This window comes from Nerophis ophidion, linkage group LG17, assembly GCF_033978795.1.
Source record: "Nerophis ophidion isolate RoL-2023_Sa linkage group LG17, RoL_Noph_v1.0, whole genome shotgun sequence".
In the NCBI taxonomy this organism is placed as follows: domain Eukaryota; kingdom Metazoa; phylum Chordata; class Actinopteri; order Syngnathiformes; family Syngnathidae; genus Nerophis; species Nerophis ophidion.
In genome coordinates, this window is record NC_084627.1 from 22,724,636 (window position 1) to 22,742,531 (window position 17,896).

At 39.4% G+C, this 17,896-nt stretch overlaps 1 protein-coding gene across 1 annotated transcript in view; it reads right to left on the reverse strand.

Annotated features, from left to right (window-relative positions):
* Positions 1 to 17,896, reverse strand: part of slc45a2 (solute carrier family 45 member 2) — a 101,990-nt gene that overhangs the window by 25,522 nt on the left and 58,572 nt on the right. The window contains exons 4-5 of the mRNA XM_061876586.1: positions 7,786 to 7,929; positions 5,025 to 5,148 (exon numbers count right to left, since the gene is read on the reverse strand). Coding sequence (XP_061732570.1) covers positions 5,025 to 5,148; positions 7,786 to 7,929 — 268 coding nt within the window. The remainder of the gene's footprint in view (positions 1 to 5,024; positions 5,149 to 7,785; positions 7,930 to 17,896) is intronic.

A 17,896-nucleotide genomic window follows, 5' to 3' on the forward strand; every position in this document is an offset into this window, starting at 1 on the left:
CAGTAAACTCGCCATGAAAGCGCTAAAACATGTGTAGTGAGTTTACATTATTCACCCAAGGGACTCTAGTTATTAGAGAGTTCCGGTCGGACGGTTTTTCACGGGACACATTTCCTCTGTTGTTATTGCGCTAGTGAGCCACGGGTGAGGAGATACTGCTCCGTTATTGATTGAAGTAAAGTCCGAATGTCATTAAAGCGGTTAGCTCCATCTTTTGACACTTCTTCCACTTCTGTCCTTGCACGCTACACCGCTACAACAAAGATGATGGGAAGAAGACGCTGCTGAAGGTGAGCAACATTGAAACTTTTATTAGTATATTGCACAGTACACTACATATTCCGTACAATTGACCACTAAATGGTAACACCCGAATAAGTTTTTCAACTTGTTTTTGAGTCGGGTCCACGTTAATCAATTCATGGTAAATAAGACTGCCCACAAAACGGCGCATCTTGAAGCGACTGCCAGAAAGCGGCTTGAAGATGATTTTGACCAAAGAACCACCATTACATGTTATGTAGACTACTGTTTTTCAACCTTTTTTGAGGCAAGGCACATTTTTTTCATTAAGAAATACAGAGGCACACAAACAGCAAAAAACTATTTCAAAATTAAACTCCACTAGGTCGTCGTGCCTTATATTGAGTTTGTTGTTGTTTCCTGTGTGCAGTGCTTTAGTTTTTTTCTTGCGCTGTTATTTTAGTGGCCCTTCCTGTTTTTGTTGGTGTTTTCCTATAGCAGTTTCATGTCTTCTGTTGAGCACTATTCCCCGCACCTGCTGTGTGTTAGCAAACAAGGCTATTTCTGTTGTTCCTATCCTTCTTTATGTGGACATTTTTGATTGTCATATCATGTTCAGATGTACTTTATGGACGCCGTAAGTTTTTGCTGTCGTCCATTATTTTGTTTCTGTTTTCTTTGTAGCCAGTTCAGTTTTACTTTCGCTTTGCATAGCCATTGCCATTTCCTTTCCTATTCCCTTTTGTCCATTTTTGGTTTAAGCATTACATACCTTTTTACCTGCACGCTGCCTCCTGCTGTGGTCTGCACATTGGGATCACAACAAACCATCCTCGTCTCACCCGACACATTCCGACTTTTACAAAGCAATTACCTGCTGCAACCTACTGACATGGGATATTAAGTGGCTACCCTGCCGAGTTCTACACAGCACAGACACTAAGCAACGGGACATTATTTGCAGATTATACTTATTGATTTTCAAAAAATATTCATATGACCAATTAGGTGAAGTTGCATAATTTCCCACGGCACATCAGACAATATCTCAGACTAGTGTGCCGTGGCACAGTGGTTGAAATACACGGATGTAGACCACAAGGAATGTTTTCAATTCCGAAAAAAAAAATAACAATATGACTCCTTTAATCCGCCCTATAATACGGTGCGCCTTATAAATGAAAAAAGACCCTATGGTCCGGAAAATATGGTATTTACAAAACAGAACGATTTGATTCGATTTAGTGTATGAATGATTCAATTCTATAGTTAACGTTTGTTGATGGACACGTTCTTTTTATATCCCAGAAAGGAACAAAAGCAATCCTTCCTGTTTATACGCTCTTTCTCAGGTTAGAGGGTAAACAGTTAGGACCTAGGCACCAAGCGCCCAGACTATCAATCATCCATCCATCCATTTTCCTACCGCTTATTCCCTTTCGGGGTCACGGGGGGCGCTGGCGCCTATCTCAGCTACAATCGGGCGGAAGGCAGGGTACACCCTGGACAAGTCGCCACCTCATCGCAGGGCCAACACAGATAGACAGACAACATTCACACTCACATTCACACACTAGGGCCAATTTAGTGTTGCCAATCAACCTATCCCCAGGTGCATGTCTTTGGAAGTGGGAGGAAGCCGGAGTACCCGGAGGGAACCCACGCATTCACGGGGAGAACATGCAAACTCCAAATCAATGTTTATTTATATAGCCCTAAATCACAAATGTCTCAAAGGGCTGCACAAGCCACAACGGATCAGGGCCCACATCAGGGCAAGGAAAAACTCACAACCCAGTGGGACGTCGATGGACTACAAGTGGGTCTGACCTGATATTGTGAAAGTCCATTCCTTAGTGGCTCTAACATAATAGTGAGAGTCCAGTCCATAGTGGATCTAACATAATAGTGAGAGTCCAGTCCATAGTGGATCTAACATAATAGTGGGAGTCCAGTCCATAGTGGGGCCAGCAGGAGACCATCCCGACTAGAATTGTCCAAGCGAAGTCTATGAACATGAACTAACAATAACTGCTCGGATGAGTCTTCTAAGACAACTGTTCAGTTGAATGCCATGAGAATATTAATAATAACCTGACTTCCAGGAAAAGGATGGTAAATTACGTGTGTCGTGGAGTTTAAAGGTCAGAAAAGAGAGTGGGACACAGAGGTTAAGCTCTTTCTGCGAGAACGTTGTATTTTGTGAAATAAAGAAAGACACACTGGGAAACTGTGTGATCCTCCATTCCTTGGGATCTTAGAGTCCACGGTCTTGACGATACGTAGCTTACGGTTAATTGGCCGGCATGTTACGATGTGGTCGCATGTTTTTGCGTGGGTTGTTTTCCTAAGATGCAGATGGAACTTCGGATGCAGTTATTGGCCATAAATCGTTCAAAATACAAAAATACAGTGTGTCCACAGCACGGGGAGCTAATGGAATAGCTAACAAGGAAACAAATGGCTAAGCGTAGCAAAGCAAACAAGACAGCCAGACAGTGTGTGGCGATAAACAGGAATAAGTAGCTCTCTGATTAGTGCCCAGGAGCAGATGGGTGTTCCTAACACTAATCAGAGGATGGTGGAACTAATCAGCACCAATGGTAACCAAAACACAAACCCAGGGGTGCTGAAAAGAGAACTGAGGTAGTAAAACTAATAGAACAAATCCTGATCCGGGCAACGGATCGTCACACGGCAGCTGTTACTCCTGAATCGTTTTAGACATAAGCTGTCTCCTGATTGCTAGTCTAGCTCGACACCCGGTCCATGTGTCTACTTTATTATCATCCTCAGTTATGTAAGTAAATTAACAAGCATGAGACTCTTCTAATGACAGCCCTGGCTCTTGTGTTGTTTTAAAGACAAAAACCGTCAACTGATTTCTCGTTCAGCGCAAGAACCGGTTTAGGTGTTTACACTCAATTTACCTAAGGATTCACAGCTGAATCTTATCAATTGATAGGCTGTAACCAACGTAGCCGGACCGGCCACTTCTCGAACCAAATATCTGGTCGCATCGATTTATCGTTAACAATACTACTTCCTTCAAGTTGGTCAACACTGCTAATAGTTTAAATAAGGATTTTTTATTTTTTTTTTTCAGGCAAATTGATGAATTTTAAATATTTTCTGTAACAATGTTAATGAAGTTATTCTTTGTTGTAAGTAGTGTTGTCCCGATACCAATATCCGTGAATTATATTTGTATAGCGCTTTTTCCTCAAGTGACTCAAAGCGCTTTACATAGTGAAACTCAATATCTAAGTTACATTTAAAGCAGTGTGGGTGGCACTGGGAGAAGGTGGGTAAAGTGTCTTGCCCAAGGACACAACGGCATTGACTAGGAAAGCGGAACCGGGGATCGAACCTGCAACCCTCAAGTTGCTGGCACGGCCAACCGAGCTATACCGGTATCAAAATTATTTAGATACTTTGATACTTTTCTAAAGAAAGGGGACCACAAAAAAATGGCATTGTTGGCTTTATTTTATCAACAAATCTTAGAGTACATTAAACATTTGTTTCTTATTGCAAGTTTGTCCTTAAATAAAATAGTGAACATTCAAGACAACTTGTCTTTTAGTAAGCAAACAAAGGCTCCTAGTTTAGTCTGCTGACGTATGCAGTAACATATTGTGTCATTTTATATTTTATTATTTTGTCAAAATTATTAAGGACAAGTGGTAGAAATTAGATTATTACTCTACTTGTTTATTTACTGTTAATATCAGCTCACTCTCTCTTTTAACATGTTCTATCACCACGTCTGTTAAAATGTAATAATCACTTATTCTTCTGTTGTTTGATACTTTACATTAGTTTTGGATGATACCACAAATTTGGGTATCAATCCGATACCAAGTAGTTACAGGATCATACATTTGTCATATTCAAAGTCCTCATGTGTCCAGGGACATATTTCCGGAGTTTTTGAACATAATATAAATAAATAAAAAACGAAAGAAGATGTGATGCCAAAACATATCGCCGTAATCGTAGTAGTATTGACTAGATACATTCCTGTACTTGGTATCATTACGGTGGATGTCAAGTGTAGATCCACCAATGGCGTTTGTTTACATTTTGACGCCGGTGAGCTACGGTGTGTAGTGAAGCATGTTTAGCTATTCCTTGTCCTGCAGGGAGGATACTTGTAAGAAACATACTTTATTTGTCGCCATGGAAGCGAGGATTAGTGATTTAGAAGTAGCTAAAGCACTGCCAACCGCGGCTGGACTTTTGCCACGAGCTAGACATGTCTTAAAACACCTCTTCCTGAGGGCGTTTTAGTGTTATAACTTCACCTTTATCGTTAGTTTTTACGCTAAAATGCGTCCTCTCTCCCCTTATTCTGTCTGCACACTATGTCTGCATGTAAGTACTCTGTGATTGTGCGCTGCCGAACATGCTCGTCTGCTCGTAAACCCCCAATGTCATAACGTGACTAGGAAGGGGGTGCAAGTGAACCGGCACTTTTCGGAGGCGGTATAGCACAGAATATGATTCTTTAGTATCGCGATACTATACAAATATCGGTATACCGTACAACCCCTAGTTGTAAGTTAATGTATATTTATTTATTTTTTCTTTTCTTTAATGTAAATAAGGACACAATGTTATGCAGAGGTGTACTATCAACAGTTGTATAGAATGTATAGGTTGCAAAATGTTTTCATCTTCCCGTGGGGGGGGGTGTGGAGAGCGTAACAGAAAGTCATTGAGAAACAAAGGAGTAAAGACATCCACGCTATGAAGTGATTTCCTCCATGAGAACTTACATGAGAAAAACGAGGAGGACACTGCATTGATGCACAAACCCCAGCAGCCCACTTCTACGCCTCGCTCATACGTGGCGTAGGCTGTGGAATTGTGCTCAGCGTAAGGGTTCCCCTTATAGACAATCTAGGAAAAAAGAAGAAGATTATTATGATTCATGGATTAGGGAAGATGACATTGTGGAGGCAAAATGGAGGCAACTGCGAGGCATGCACACATAACGTTTCACAGAAGACGCCTGGTGGGCAAAGTGTCCTCATGGCGCTTGATAGCGCACCGAACATTCAGCATCATAGTCAAAAATAGAGATGTCCGATAATATCGGATTGCTGATATTATTGGCCGATAAATGCTTTAAAATGTAATATCGGAAATCATCCGTATCGGTTTCTAAAAGTAAAATGTATGACTTTTTAAAATGCCGCTGTGTACACGGATGTAGGGAGAAGTACAGAGCGCCAATAAACCTTAAAGGCACTGCCTTTGCCTGCCAGCTCTATCACCTAATATCTACGGTTTTTCACACACACAAGTGAATGCCTAGTATACTTCGTCAATAGCCATACAGGTCACACTGAGTATGGCCGTATAAACAATTAACACTATTAAAAATATGTGCCACACTGTGAACCCACACCAAACAAGAATGACAAACACATTTCGGGAGAACATCCACACCGTAACACAACATAAACACAACAGAACAAATACCCAGAACCCCTTGCAGCACTAACTCTCCCGGGCCGGTATGATATACACTCCCGCAACCCCTTTCCCTCCCAACTCTCTCACCTCAACCTCTCCTCATGCTCTCTCAGGGAGAGCATGTCCCAAATTCCAAGCTGCTGTTTTGAGGCATGTTAAAAAAAAAATAATGCACGTTGTGACCTCAAAAATAAATATGGCAGTGCCGTGTTGGCATTTTTTTCCATATTTTGAGTTGATTTATTTTGGAAAACCTTGTTACATTGTTTAATGCATCCAGTGGGGCATCACAACAAAATTAGGCATACTAATGTGTTAATTCCACGACTGTTTATATCCGTATCGGTTGTTATCGGAATCGGTAATTAAGGGTTGAACAATATTGGAATATCGGATATCGGCAAAAATGTTTATTAATAACAATTCCAACATAACAGTTATTAGAAATCCCTCATTGACATCATCATTACAGCCATTTATACAAAATAGAAAATAATATTTTTGTATTTTTGAATGATTTATGAAAATCAATCAATCTTTATTTATATAGCCCTAAATCACCAGTGTCTCAAAGGGCTCCACAAGCCATAACAACATCCTCGGTTCAGATCCCACATCAGGGCAAGGAAACAATGAGAAACCTTGGAGAGACAGATTACGCATGTATTGAAACTGATGGTTGGAGTATGAAAATATTGAAGAAGAAACAAACTATTGAGCGAATAGCTATTGACGCTATTCATAGCCATAGCATGGCCAATAGCTGCGTTAGCATCGCCGGTAAAATGTGCGGACCAAACGATCAGGACGTTGGCATCTTGTGACACTGGTGCAACTTAAATCCGTCGATTGGTAAGTGTTTTTTTCGCATTAAATGTGGGTGGAAGGAAACGTAATATAGTTGCAAATGCATCTGCAGGTTATCCATACATCTCTGTTCCAGGTCTGCTTTAGCACCGCCGGTAAATAGCATGTTAGCATCGATTAGCTGGCAGTCAACATCAACAAAACTCACCTTTGTGATTTCGTTGACTTTATAGTTGCAAATGCATCTGCAGGTTATCCATACATCTCTGCTTTAACACCCCCAGTAAATGGCATGTTAGCATCGATTAGCGTAGCATGTTAGCATCGATTAGCTGGCAGTCACGCCGCGACCAAATATGTCTGATTAGCACATAAGTCAACAACATCAACAAAACTCACCTTTGTGATTTAGTTGACTTTATCATTGCAAATGCATCTGTAGGTTATCCATACATCTCTGTGCCATGTCTGTCATCGCCGGTACAATGTGGAGACACTGCGGCACATTCAATGGGGGTCTGGCGGCAGACACTTTCGCATCTTTGGGCCAGTGGTGCAACTTGAATCCCTCCCTGTTAGTGTTGTTACACACTCCGACAACACACCGACGAGGCATGATGTCTCCAAGGTTCCAAAAAATAGTCGAAAATAACAGAGCTGAGACCCGGTGTTTGCAATGTGTTGAAAATGAAAATGGCGGCTGTATTACCTCGGTGACGTCACGTTCTGACGTCATCGCAAAAAGACCGATAAACAGAAAGGCGTTTAATTCCCCAAAATTCACCCATTTAGAGTTCGGAAATCGGTTAAAAAAATATATGGTCTTTTTTCTGCAACATCAAGGTATATATTGACGCTTACATAGGTCTGGTGATAATGTTCCCCTTTAAAGAGATTTCAAAGAAAACTGTTAAATAAAGCCTGTGTCAATTGTCCCCCTTCTGCACCTGAGTCCTCATTCTCGCCAAGGTTTAACAAAACCGTTTTTGACAGGCAGCGTGAAAGGGTGAAAAGCCATCACCAGCTGTAATTTCATGCTAATTCCACCCCTGAAAAATGTTTCCCATGGCTCAATCAATATGTCACGTTTCGAATGACCCGACATTCTGCTGTTTTGTTGCATATAGAAAACTAAAACGTTTTTAAACTTGATAAGGCTTGATTGCACCGCAGGGTCTTAGTTGGCCACTGGCAAACGTTTTTTTTGCTGATTACTCCGTCTGTGCCTTTGATCAACATGCAAGTCCTCACCTGTCCCATGAAGTCGGTGAAAAAAAGCATATTGCAGAGAAACGCCGTCCATCCCAGCAGGTGACTGATGCACAGGCAGCGGTAGTGGTTTGGCATGCTGATCACGGTTTTCACCAGGGTTTTAACAGTCATCCTGCCACGTGCCTAATGGTACACACAGAAGAGACACACTGGGTCAGTGTGTCAATCACTCCTAAATATCCACGTGGGGCAATAATTGCTGTGATGGGGGAAAACCCCCCTGCTAGTTGATAATAATAAAAGTGTGTTCACAGTCGGAAAAGTTGTATTGTACAACAGTGGTTCTCAAACAGGGGTACGCGCACCCACCCCTAGGGGTACTTGAAGGTAAGCCAAGGGGTATGTGAGATTTTGTTTTAAATATTCTAAAAATAGCAACAATTCAAAAATCCTTTATAAATATACCGTATTTCCTTGAATTGCCGCAGGGCATATAGTATGCGCCTGCCTTGAATTACTGCTGGGTCAAACTCACTTCCCAAAATAATTAGCGCATGCTTAGTATTACCGCCTGGTCAAACTTGTGACGTCACAAGTGACACTTCCCCTGTCATAATTTTTAAAATGGAGGAGGTTGATTTCAATACCGGTAATTTGAAATCGCATAAAGGGAAGAAGATTAAGAGCTATTCAGTAGGATTTAAGGTCTGAGCTTATATCCCACTCAAAATTTTACTGCATACCTTTGGTAAGTGCCGGAGTGAGAAGAGGTTTTAAAATAATTAGCGCATGCTTATACTCTTACCGCATGCTTTTGGTAAGCGCAGGAGTGAGAAGAGGTTTTAAATTAATTAGCTCCCCGCCGGCAATTCAAGGAAATACTGTATTAATTGAATAATACTTCAACAAAATATGAATATAAGTTCATAACTGTGAAAAGAAATGCAACAATGAAATATTCAGTATAGACAGGTAGATTTTTTGTGGACATGTTCCATAAATATTGATGTAAAATATTACTTTTTTTGTGAAGAAATGTTTAGAATTAAGTTCATGACTCCAGATGGATCTCTATTACAATCCCCAAAGAGGGCACTTTAAGTTGATGATTACTCCTATGTGTAGAAATCTTTATTTATAATTGAATCCCTTATTTATTTTTCAACAAGTTTTTGGTTATTTTTATATCTTTTTTTTTCAAATAGTTCAAGAAAGACCACCACAAATGAGCAATATTTTGCACTGTTATACAATTTAATAAATCAGAAACTGATGACATAGTGCTGTATTTTACTTCTTTATCTCTTTTTTTCAAACAAAAATGCTTTGCTCTGATTAGGGGGTACTTGAGTGAAAAAAATGTACACAGGGGGTACATCACTGAAAAAAGGTTGAGAACCACTGTTGTACAAGAATTTAAAGTATTATAAAGGGATGGTACATGCTGAAAAACACTGCAGATTGCGCAATCAGTGTATGTCATGGATATTGCATATTAATATCCTCACATATTTGTCCTTAATAATGAAAAATGTCAGCTGCTGATGATATACAGTAGATTGATATATCTAACCCAGGCGTGTCAAACTCATTTTTATTGAGGGCCACATCGCACTTGAGGGCCACATGTTTCAGTGAATACGTATGAATATTATGTTTAATCGTCTTATGATGTTAAAATAAAATTGCAGATACTTTTATTTACCTACAAAATAATGGATAACTAGCTTTTAATGATAATTCAGGGTGACGAACAAATAATTAAGTATTTATTTTTGCCGAACAAAAATATGTTTGTAATATGTGTTGTTTGTGTAATGTGTGTTTGTTAATAGTAATCGGATCATATTGAAGTTAAAAGACATGAATGTGCATGCAGTACATTAATGCTTCTGTCAATTCTAAAAGAACGAATACAAAAAAAAATGGGTGAAGTGCTCTGTTGATTGTATTTCTGAGCTTTTTCAGACCACATAAAACGTTTTGGCGGGCCCAGATCTGGCCCCCGGGCCTTGAGTTTCATACCTGTGATCAACACAGTGTACACTGTATGTTTAACTTTTCAAGGAGTTGCAAGAAGACTTTTAAAGCCTGAAATGTACTCAGTACTATATTTACCCGGCCTATAGGCCGATACCATATCCCTAAGCTTTGAACCCTGCGGCTTATAAAACGGTGCGGCTAATTAATGGATTTTTTTTTTCTAACGGCCATAATGTTTTGTATTCAACAAATAGGTTTCAACTCTGACAGAGACGCTGAAAAGGTGTGTTATTGTTTGTGCTATGTCACCATCTTTTGGACGAATTCGCTCATTGCAGGTGCTGCGGGATGCAAATGTACTTCCTGTTTTGTACCTTGAACTGGAAGTATACCCCATTTTGTCTACTGTTCGTTTATAGCGTTTCTACTCAAAAGCATTATTCAGTCATCACTCCAAGCAATGTTTGTAAGTTACATCAACATACATTAAGTTATCTATCAGTTTGTTCGATTAATTAATTAATCGTTAAAAACATACTTTGTAGTCTCAATGTGCATTTTAAGTAAAATACATTGAATAAACCACAGTTTTTCCACTTTTTAAAAAATAATTAAATGCACATTGTTAACATTGAAATGTAACTTTTAACATATGTGCAATAGATAAATAAATAATTGCAGCGTCCGCGCTGAAGCTATATTTGCGTATCCGTGCGTTCTGGATTTCTCACTAAACAATCAATAGAAGCAACAAAATATTAACCAAAGCTTTTTTTTTTCTATTCAAATTAATAGTTGCAGCCTATTATACCTACTATGTCAGTAGCAAGATTGAAAGCAGTAAAAGGCCTTACTGCATGCTTTGAATGGGAAAAGTAGTGCCATCTGGTGGACAAATATAAATAAATATGTGAAAACCAGTTGTCCAATTAGAAATGTTAACATAAATGATGGCATTAATTGATGTTTATGTTTGTGTAGGATCAAAAATAGCTTCACAAAGGGGACATGAGTTGTTTTTGTGTCGCTTTGTCCATTCTGGGTTTATTTAAGGAAAAGAGATGCCAATTTCTGCCATTTAAAAAAATAAACATGCTCTAAATTAACCTACATAGATTTTTGTTTTAACATAAAATATTTACCCATGAGTAGTCCATCCAGCTGTATAATCACTCGCCATACAGCAGGGGTAGGGAACCTATGGCTCTAGAGCCAGATGTGGCTCTTTTGATGAATTCATCTGGCTCTCAGATAAATCTTAGCTGACATTGCTTAACACAGGGATGTCCAAAGTGCGGCCCGAGGGTCATTTTTTAACGGCCCCACGACACATTTTAAGAATACAATTAAAAAAAAATTAAAAACATAAAAAGTGGTATAAAAGAGCAAACAGGGGAAATGTAACAAGAAATTGTTGCAATGCTGCCACGCAGGCTGTTTCTTTCTTTAAAAAATAATAATGAATCAAAATCAATGTCATTTTGAATTATTGACCTGTTCAAAGCTTCGATTACATCACATTAAATAGTCCACTCGGAGATATTTTTTGGGGAAAATGTTGCATATTTTGTGTTTTACCATATAAAAAACTGAACTGTTTTTTTTTTTTGTTTTTTTTAAAGAAGGGCCTAAAACAAACAAACAAAACAAAAACAACAATAAAACTTAAAATTGACGGATATATCTGAAGTTGATCTCGAGATTATTGTGCTAAAAGTAAACGGTAATTAAAATGTATAATTTATTTTTTAACACTTTAATAAGTAGGACACTTCTGGATCCCTAAATATTTTAGTGTGATTTGTTTTTAAGTGTCATTGCTCAAAAAATAATAATAAATCAAAATCCAAAATTAAGGCTCCAATTATTATATAATCTCAAATACCCCACCTAAAAAGGTATTGGGTGAAAATTTTGCATATTTTGTGTTTTTTCCATTTTTTTTTTTTCTAATGTTGATCTAGAGATTTAAAACTTGCATAATAATAAAAATTATAATACTGAATAATGACACATTTTTCATGTTTTTTTTTACCAAAACCCTTTGGGGTCCCCGGAATCATAACTGAGTGGAGGCCTAAATGTATATTTTTTTATACATATATTGTATTGGTTTTTAAAATAAAAATTATGAAACTGGCCCCGCTTGCTCTGATTTTTCAGCGTTCGGCCCTCAGTGGAAAAAGTTTGGACACCCCTGGCTTAACACGATAATTATGAATAATTCCGCTAGTAATCACAGTGCTAAAAATACCGTTCAAAATATAAAACATTCTCATGCATTTTATCTATCCATCCGTTTTCTACCAGACTTGTTCAAGAAGACGCATTAATGGTAAGAAGTATTTGATTTATTATTGGTTAACTTCAGAATAAGAATGTTATTAAAAATAATAGGAAATTTATTATACTCTAAACATGTTGGTCTTACTTAAAAATGCACACATTTAGTGGTATTCAGTGTAAAAAAATATTATATGGCTCTCATGGAAATACATTTTAAAATATTTGGTTTTCATGGCTCTCTCAGGCAAAAAGGTTCCCGACCCCTGCCATACAGCAATAGATGATATCTGCCTATTAACAGACTGCTTCTATGTTACCTACTTCTCTTTGTTTATAATGCATATTTTCTGCTGCATCTACTCTCTATTTATGCTGCCCTTTTTTATCTGCTGCAGCTTTTACATGTACTGTATTATTGTACCTGGTAATTGAGATTTGTTATATACTTTATATATTACCGTATTTTTCGGATTATAAATGACAATTTATACTCTGGAGCGATTTATGTGTGAAATTATCTGATTCTGATTCTGATTAACACATTACTGTAAAATATCAAATCATATTCGAGGAAGAAGATTTCATCGGATTTAGCGTTTAAGAGTGAGGGATTGTCTTACCATAATATGTTACGTTAACATTTTTTTTTGTTTTTCCCAAGATGGCGCTGCTGTAGTGGCTGCTGTAGGCAGGATCTCTGTGCTCTTGTGTCATCCTTTTGTGTTTCCCTCTTGTTTTCATGTGTTGTTATGTTTTTTTGCCTTTTGGTCCGGGACCCTTTGGGACTGTGTGACAAGTGGTGGCACTTTCGTGACCTCTGTGGTGGTTTTTTGTGGACTTCTGGATCTGCCTCCCGGGAGCCTTTTGGCCATGGAGACCAGCTGCTGGGTGTCTGCCACACCGAAGTCGGTTTGGAGGGGCTGGAGGAGATGTGGATGAGGGGACAGGGCTGCAGAGCTAGCACTGAGCGCCGGGACGGAGAGGCTTCGCGGTGTCTTGGCTGGGTGAGCAGGTGTCGGACACTTCAGTCACCTTGGACGTATCCTCGCTCATCCATGCGGACTGGACACTGACCGAGAGTGGAGTCGGCTGTCTTGGTTGCTTTGTTGGGTCTGCTCCTGTCTCTGGCCATGCTCCCTCCACCCTAGCGGACGATGGCGTGGAACACCGCAGAGGCCACCACAGTGGATATGTTTATTTTACTTTTTATTCATAGCTGAATGTAGAAGTGTCTGGTTGTATCTGCTGCTTTAATGTCTTTAATGTCCTCTGTGTTCTTTGTTGTTTGATGTTTCCCTCTTACACACATGTAAGAGGGATGTGTTCTTTGGCTATGAGTTGTTTTTTTTCCCCTTGGCCTCAGTCTGCACCCCCTCTCCAGGGCCCAGGCTTAGACTGATATTTTTATTTTATTTTAATCTTCTATTTTTTTCTCCCTTTCCCCCCCACCTTGTTTACCTGTATCTCACCTTTTTTGTAAGGGGCGCTGGAAGCCGGCAGACCCGTCAGCGATCCTTTTCTGTCTCCCTGTAATGTTTGTCTGATCTTGAATGGGATTGTGCTGAAAATTTTAATTTTCATGAAGGAACTCTCCTGACGGAATAAATAAAGTACTATCTATCTATCTATCTATCCTTCTCAGTTGGTTATTTACGAGTCAGATAACGTACACTTATTCAGCCTATTCTTCACTATTCTTTATTTATTTTAAATTGCCTTTCAAATGTCTATTCTTGGTGTTGGGTTTTATCAAATAAATTTCCCCCCAAAATGCGACTTATATTCCAGTGCGACGTATATACAGAGGTGGGTAGTAACGCGCTACATTTACTCCGTTAGATCTACTTGAGTAACTTTTGGGATAAATTGTACTTCAAAGAGTAGTTTTTATGCAACATACTTTTACTTGAGTATATTTTTAGAGAAGAAACGCTACTTTTACTTCGCTCCATTTATCTACATTCAGCTCGCTACTCGCTACTTTTTTTATCGATCTATTAATGTTTGTTTTGGTTTTTCACAGTAGGATCCACGCATGCCTAGGTTTCACCAATCAAATGCAGTCACTGGTGACGTTGGACCAATCAAACAGAGCCAGGCGGTCACATGACCGTCACACGTAAAACCCGACTTACACAAGTTGAAAAACTTATTGGGGTGTTACCATTTAGTGGTCGATTGTACGAAATATGTACTGTACTGTGCAATGTACTAATAAAAGTTTCAATCAATCAATCACAAGTGTAAAGGAAAAAATACACTTTTTATTTCAACCGTACTTCCCGTCGAAAGCCTAAAGACTGATCGCACAGTTCCTGTCTTCACAATAAAAGTGCCGCTCCATCGCGCCTGCACTAACAAAATAAGAGTCTCGGAAAGTCAGAGCAAAAAAGCTAGCAAGATACGGAGTTTGCCGCAAAATGTATTTCTTGTAAAGTGTATAAAAACGAATATGGAAGCTGGACAAATAAGATGCCAAAAACCAACGACTTTCATGTGGTATTAGACAGAAAAGAAGAACTTTTTTCTCCTCCATTTGAAAACATGGACGTTATCAGCACTATACTGTCTGATTCCAATCAATGCAAGTCATCACAATCAGGTAATACACCAACTTATATTCTTGTCTTCATGAAAGATAGGAATCTCTGTTAAACATAATACAAATAGCTCCTTGATCAGTTTCCCAGGAAGAGGGTCAAGTAAACATGTTGTTTGTTTTATTCCATTTACACGTTGTAACAATTCCTCTAATGTTATTTCCTCAAAACGAGAGAAACTATTTTGGAGGGCAGTATCCGCCGTATATACCATCGTGTCAGTGTTACTATAACCCCGTTGTAGCTGGGACGCATTGTCTTTAATCTCCTTTCTAATGCGCATCCTTTATTCAAATGCAGCCGCATTTAAATAAAGGATGCGAGACTACTGGTCTGGGTAAGGAGTCAGTTAAATTAGAACAAGTTTTTTCTGCTTTGAGTGTTTCAGAGTTGGACATGTGTTTTACTGAGGTGGCTAACTATGATGCGTGCAGTTTATCAAAGCAACAAACAAACAATCGGAAAATCCCCGTTACTGAGGTGGCTATCCATGATGCGTGCAGTTTATCAAAGCAACAATCAAACAATCGGAAAATTCCCGTCGTATCAATTCCTAGATATGGTCGTAATTATACTGAATGCACTGGGCATAATAAACACAACATTATTAATATTGCTACTACGGATAATTTGATCAAAAATTCCCCAAAACAGCCGACTACCTATGATATAGGTTTTTTAAACATAAGATCATTGTCTCCCAAAACGTTGTTAGTTAATGATATTATCAGAGACAACAATCTTAACGTCATCGGTCTCAGCGAAACCTGGCTTAAACCAAACGACTTTTTTGCGCTAAATGAGGCATGTCCTCCTAACTTTACACATGCGCATATTGCCCGTCCGCTTAAAAGGGGGGGGGGGGGGGTCGCACTAATATACAACGAAAACTTTAACCTTAGTCCTAACTTAAATAATAAATATAAACCGTTTGAGGTGCTTACTATGAAGTCTGTCACACCGCTGCCTCTACACCTGGCTGTTATCTACCGCCCCCCAGGGCCCTATTCAGACTTTATCAATGAATTCTCAGAGTTCGTTGCTGATCTAGTGACACACGCCGATAATATAATCATAATGGGGGACTTTAATATCCATATGAATACCCCATCAGACCCACCGTGCGTAGCGGTCCAGACTATAATTGATAGCTGTGGTCTCACACAAATAATAAATGAACCCACGCATCGCAACGGTAATACGATAGACCTAGTGCTTGTCAGGGGTATCACAGTTTCCAAAGTTACGATACTCCCGTACACTAAAGTATTGTCCGATCATTACCTTATAAAATTCGAGGTTCAGACGCATGTTCGTCAAACTAATAATAATAATAACTGCTATAGCAGCCGCAACATTAATACGGCCACAACGACAACTCTTGCTGACCTACTGCCCTCGGTAATGGCACCATTCCCAAAGTATGTGGGCTCTATTGATAACCTCACTAACAACTTTAACGATGCCCTGCGCGAAACCATTGATAACATAGCACCACTAAAGTTAAAAAAGGCTCCAAAAAAGCGCACCCCGTGGTTTACAGAAGAAACTAGAGCTCAGAAATTATTATGCAGAAAGCTGGAACGCAAATGGCGCACGACTAAACTTGAGGTGCACCATCAAGCATGGAGTGATGGTTTAATAACTTATAAACGCATGCTTACCTTAGCTAAAGCTAAATATTACTCAAATCTCATCCACCGTAATAAAAACGATCCTAAATTTTTGTTTAGTACGGTAGCATCGCTAACCCAACAAGGGACTCCTTCCAGTAGCTCCACCCACTCAGCTGATGACTTTATGCAATTCTTTAGTAAGAAAATTGAAGTCATTAGAAAGGAGATTAAAGACAATGCGTCCCAGCTACAACGGGGTTATAGTAACACTGACACGACTGTATATACGGCGGATACTGCCCTCCAAAATAGTTTCTCTCGTTTTGAGGAAATAGCATTAGAGGAATTGTTACAACGTGTAAATGGAATAAAACAAACAACATGTTTACTTGACCCTCTTCCTGGGAAACTGATCAAGGAGCTCTTTGTATTATTAGGTCCATCAGTGCTAAATATTATAAACTTATCACTTTCCTCGGGCACTGTTCCCCTAGCATTCAAAAAAGCGGTTATTCATCCTCTTCTTAAAAGACCTAACCTCGATCCTGACCTCATGGTAAACTACCGACCGGTGTCTCACCTTCCCTTTATTTCAAAAATCCTCGAAAAAATTGTTGCGGAGCAGTTAAATGAACACTTAGCGTCTAACAACCACCGACCGGTGTCTCACTTCCCTTTATTTCAAAAATCCTCGAAAAAATTGTTGCGGAGCAGTTAAATGAACACTTAGCGTCTAACAATCTATGTGAAACCATTCAATCCGGTTTCAGGGCAAATCACTCCACGGAGACAGCCCTCGCAAAAATGACTAATGATCTATTGCTAACGATGGATTCTGATGCGTCATCTATGTTGCTGCTCCTCGATCTTAGCGCTGCTTTCGATACTGTCGATCATAATATTTTATTAGGACGTATCAAAACACGAATTGGTATGTCCGACTTAGCCCTGTCTTGGTTTAACTCTTATCTTACTGATAGGATGCAGTGTGTCTCCCATAACAATGTGACCTCGGACTACGTTAAGGTAACGTGTGGAGTTCCCCAGGGTTCGGTCCTTGGCCCTGCACTCTTCAGCATCTACATGCTGCCGCTAGGTGACATCATACGCAAATACGGTGTTGGCTTTCACTGTTATGCTGATGACACCCAACTCTACATGCCCCTAAAGCTGACCAACATGCCGGATTGTAGTCAGCTGGAGGCGTGTCTTAATGAAATTAAACAATGGATGTCCGCTAACTTTTTGCAACTCAACGCCAAAAAAAACGGAAATGCTGATTATCGGTCCTGCTAGACACCGAACTCTATTTAATATTACAACTCTAACATTTGACAACCAAACAATTAAACAAGGCGACACGGTAAAGAATCTGGGTATTATCTTCGACCAAACTCTCTCCTTTGAGTCACACATTAAAAGCGTTACTAAAACGGCCTTCTTTCATCTCCGTAATATCGCTAAAATTCGCTCCATTCTGTCCACTAAAGACGCTGAGATCATTATCCATGCGTTTGTTACGTCTCGCCTCGACTACTGTAACGTATTATTTTCGGGTCTCCCCATATCTAGCATTAAAAGATTACAGTTGGTACAAAATGCGGCTGCTAGACTTTTGACAAGAACAAGAAAGTTTGATCACATTACGCCTGTACTGGCTCACCT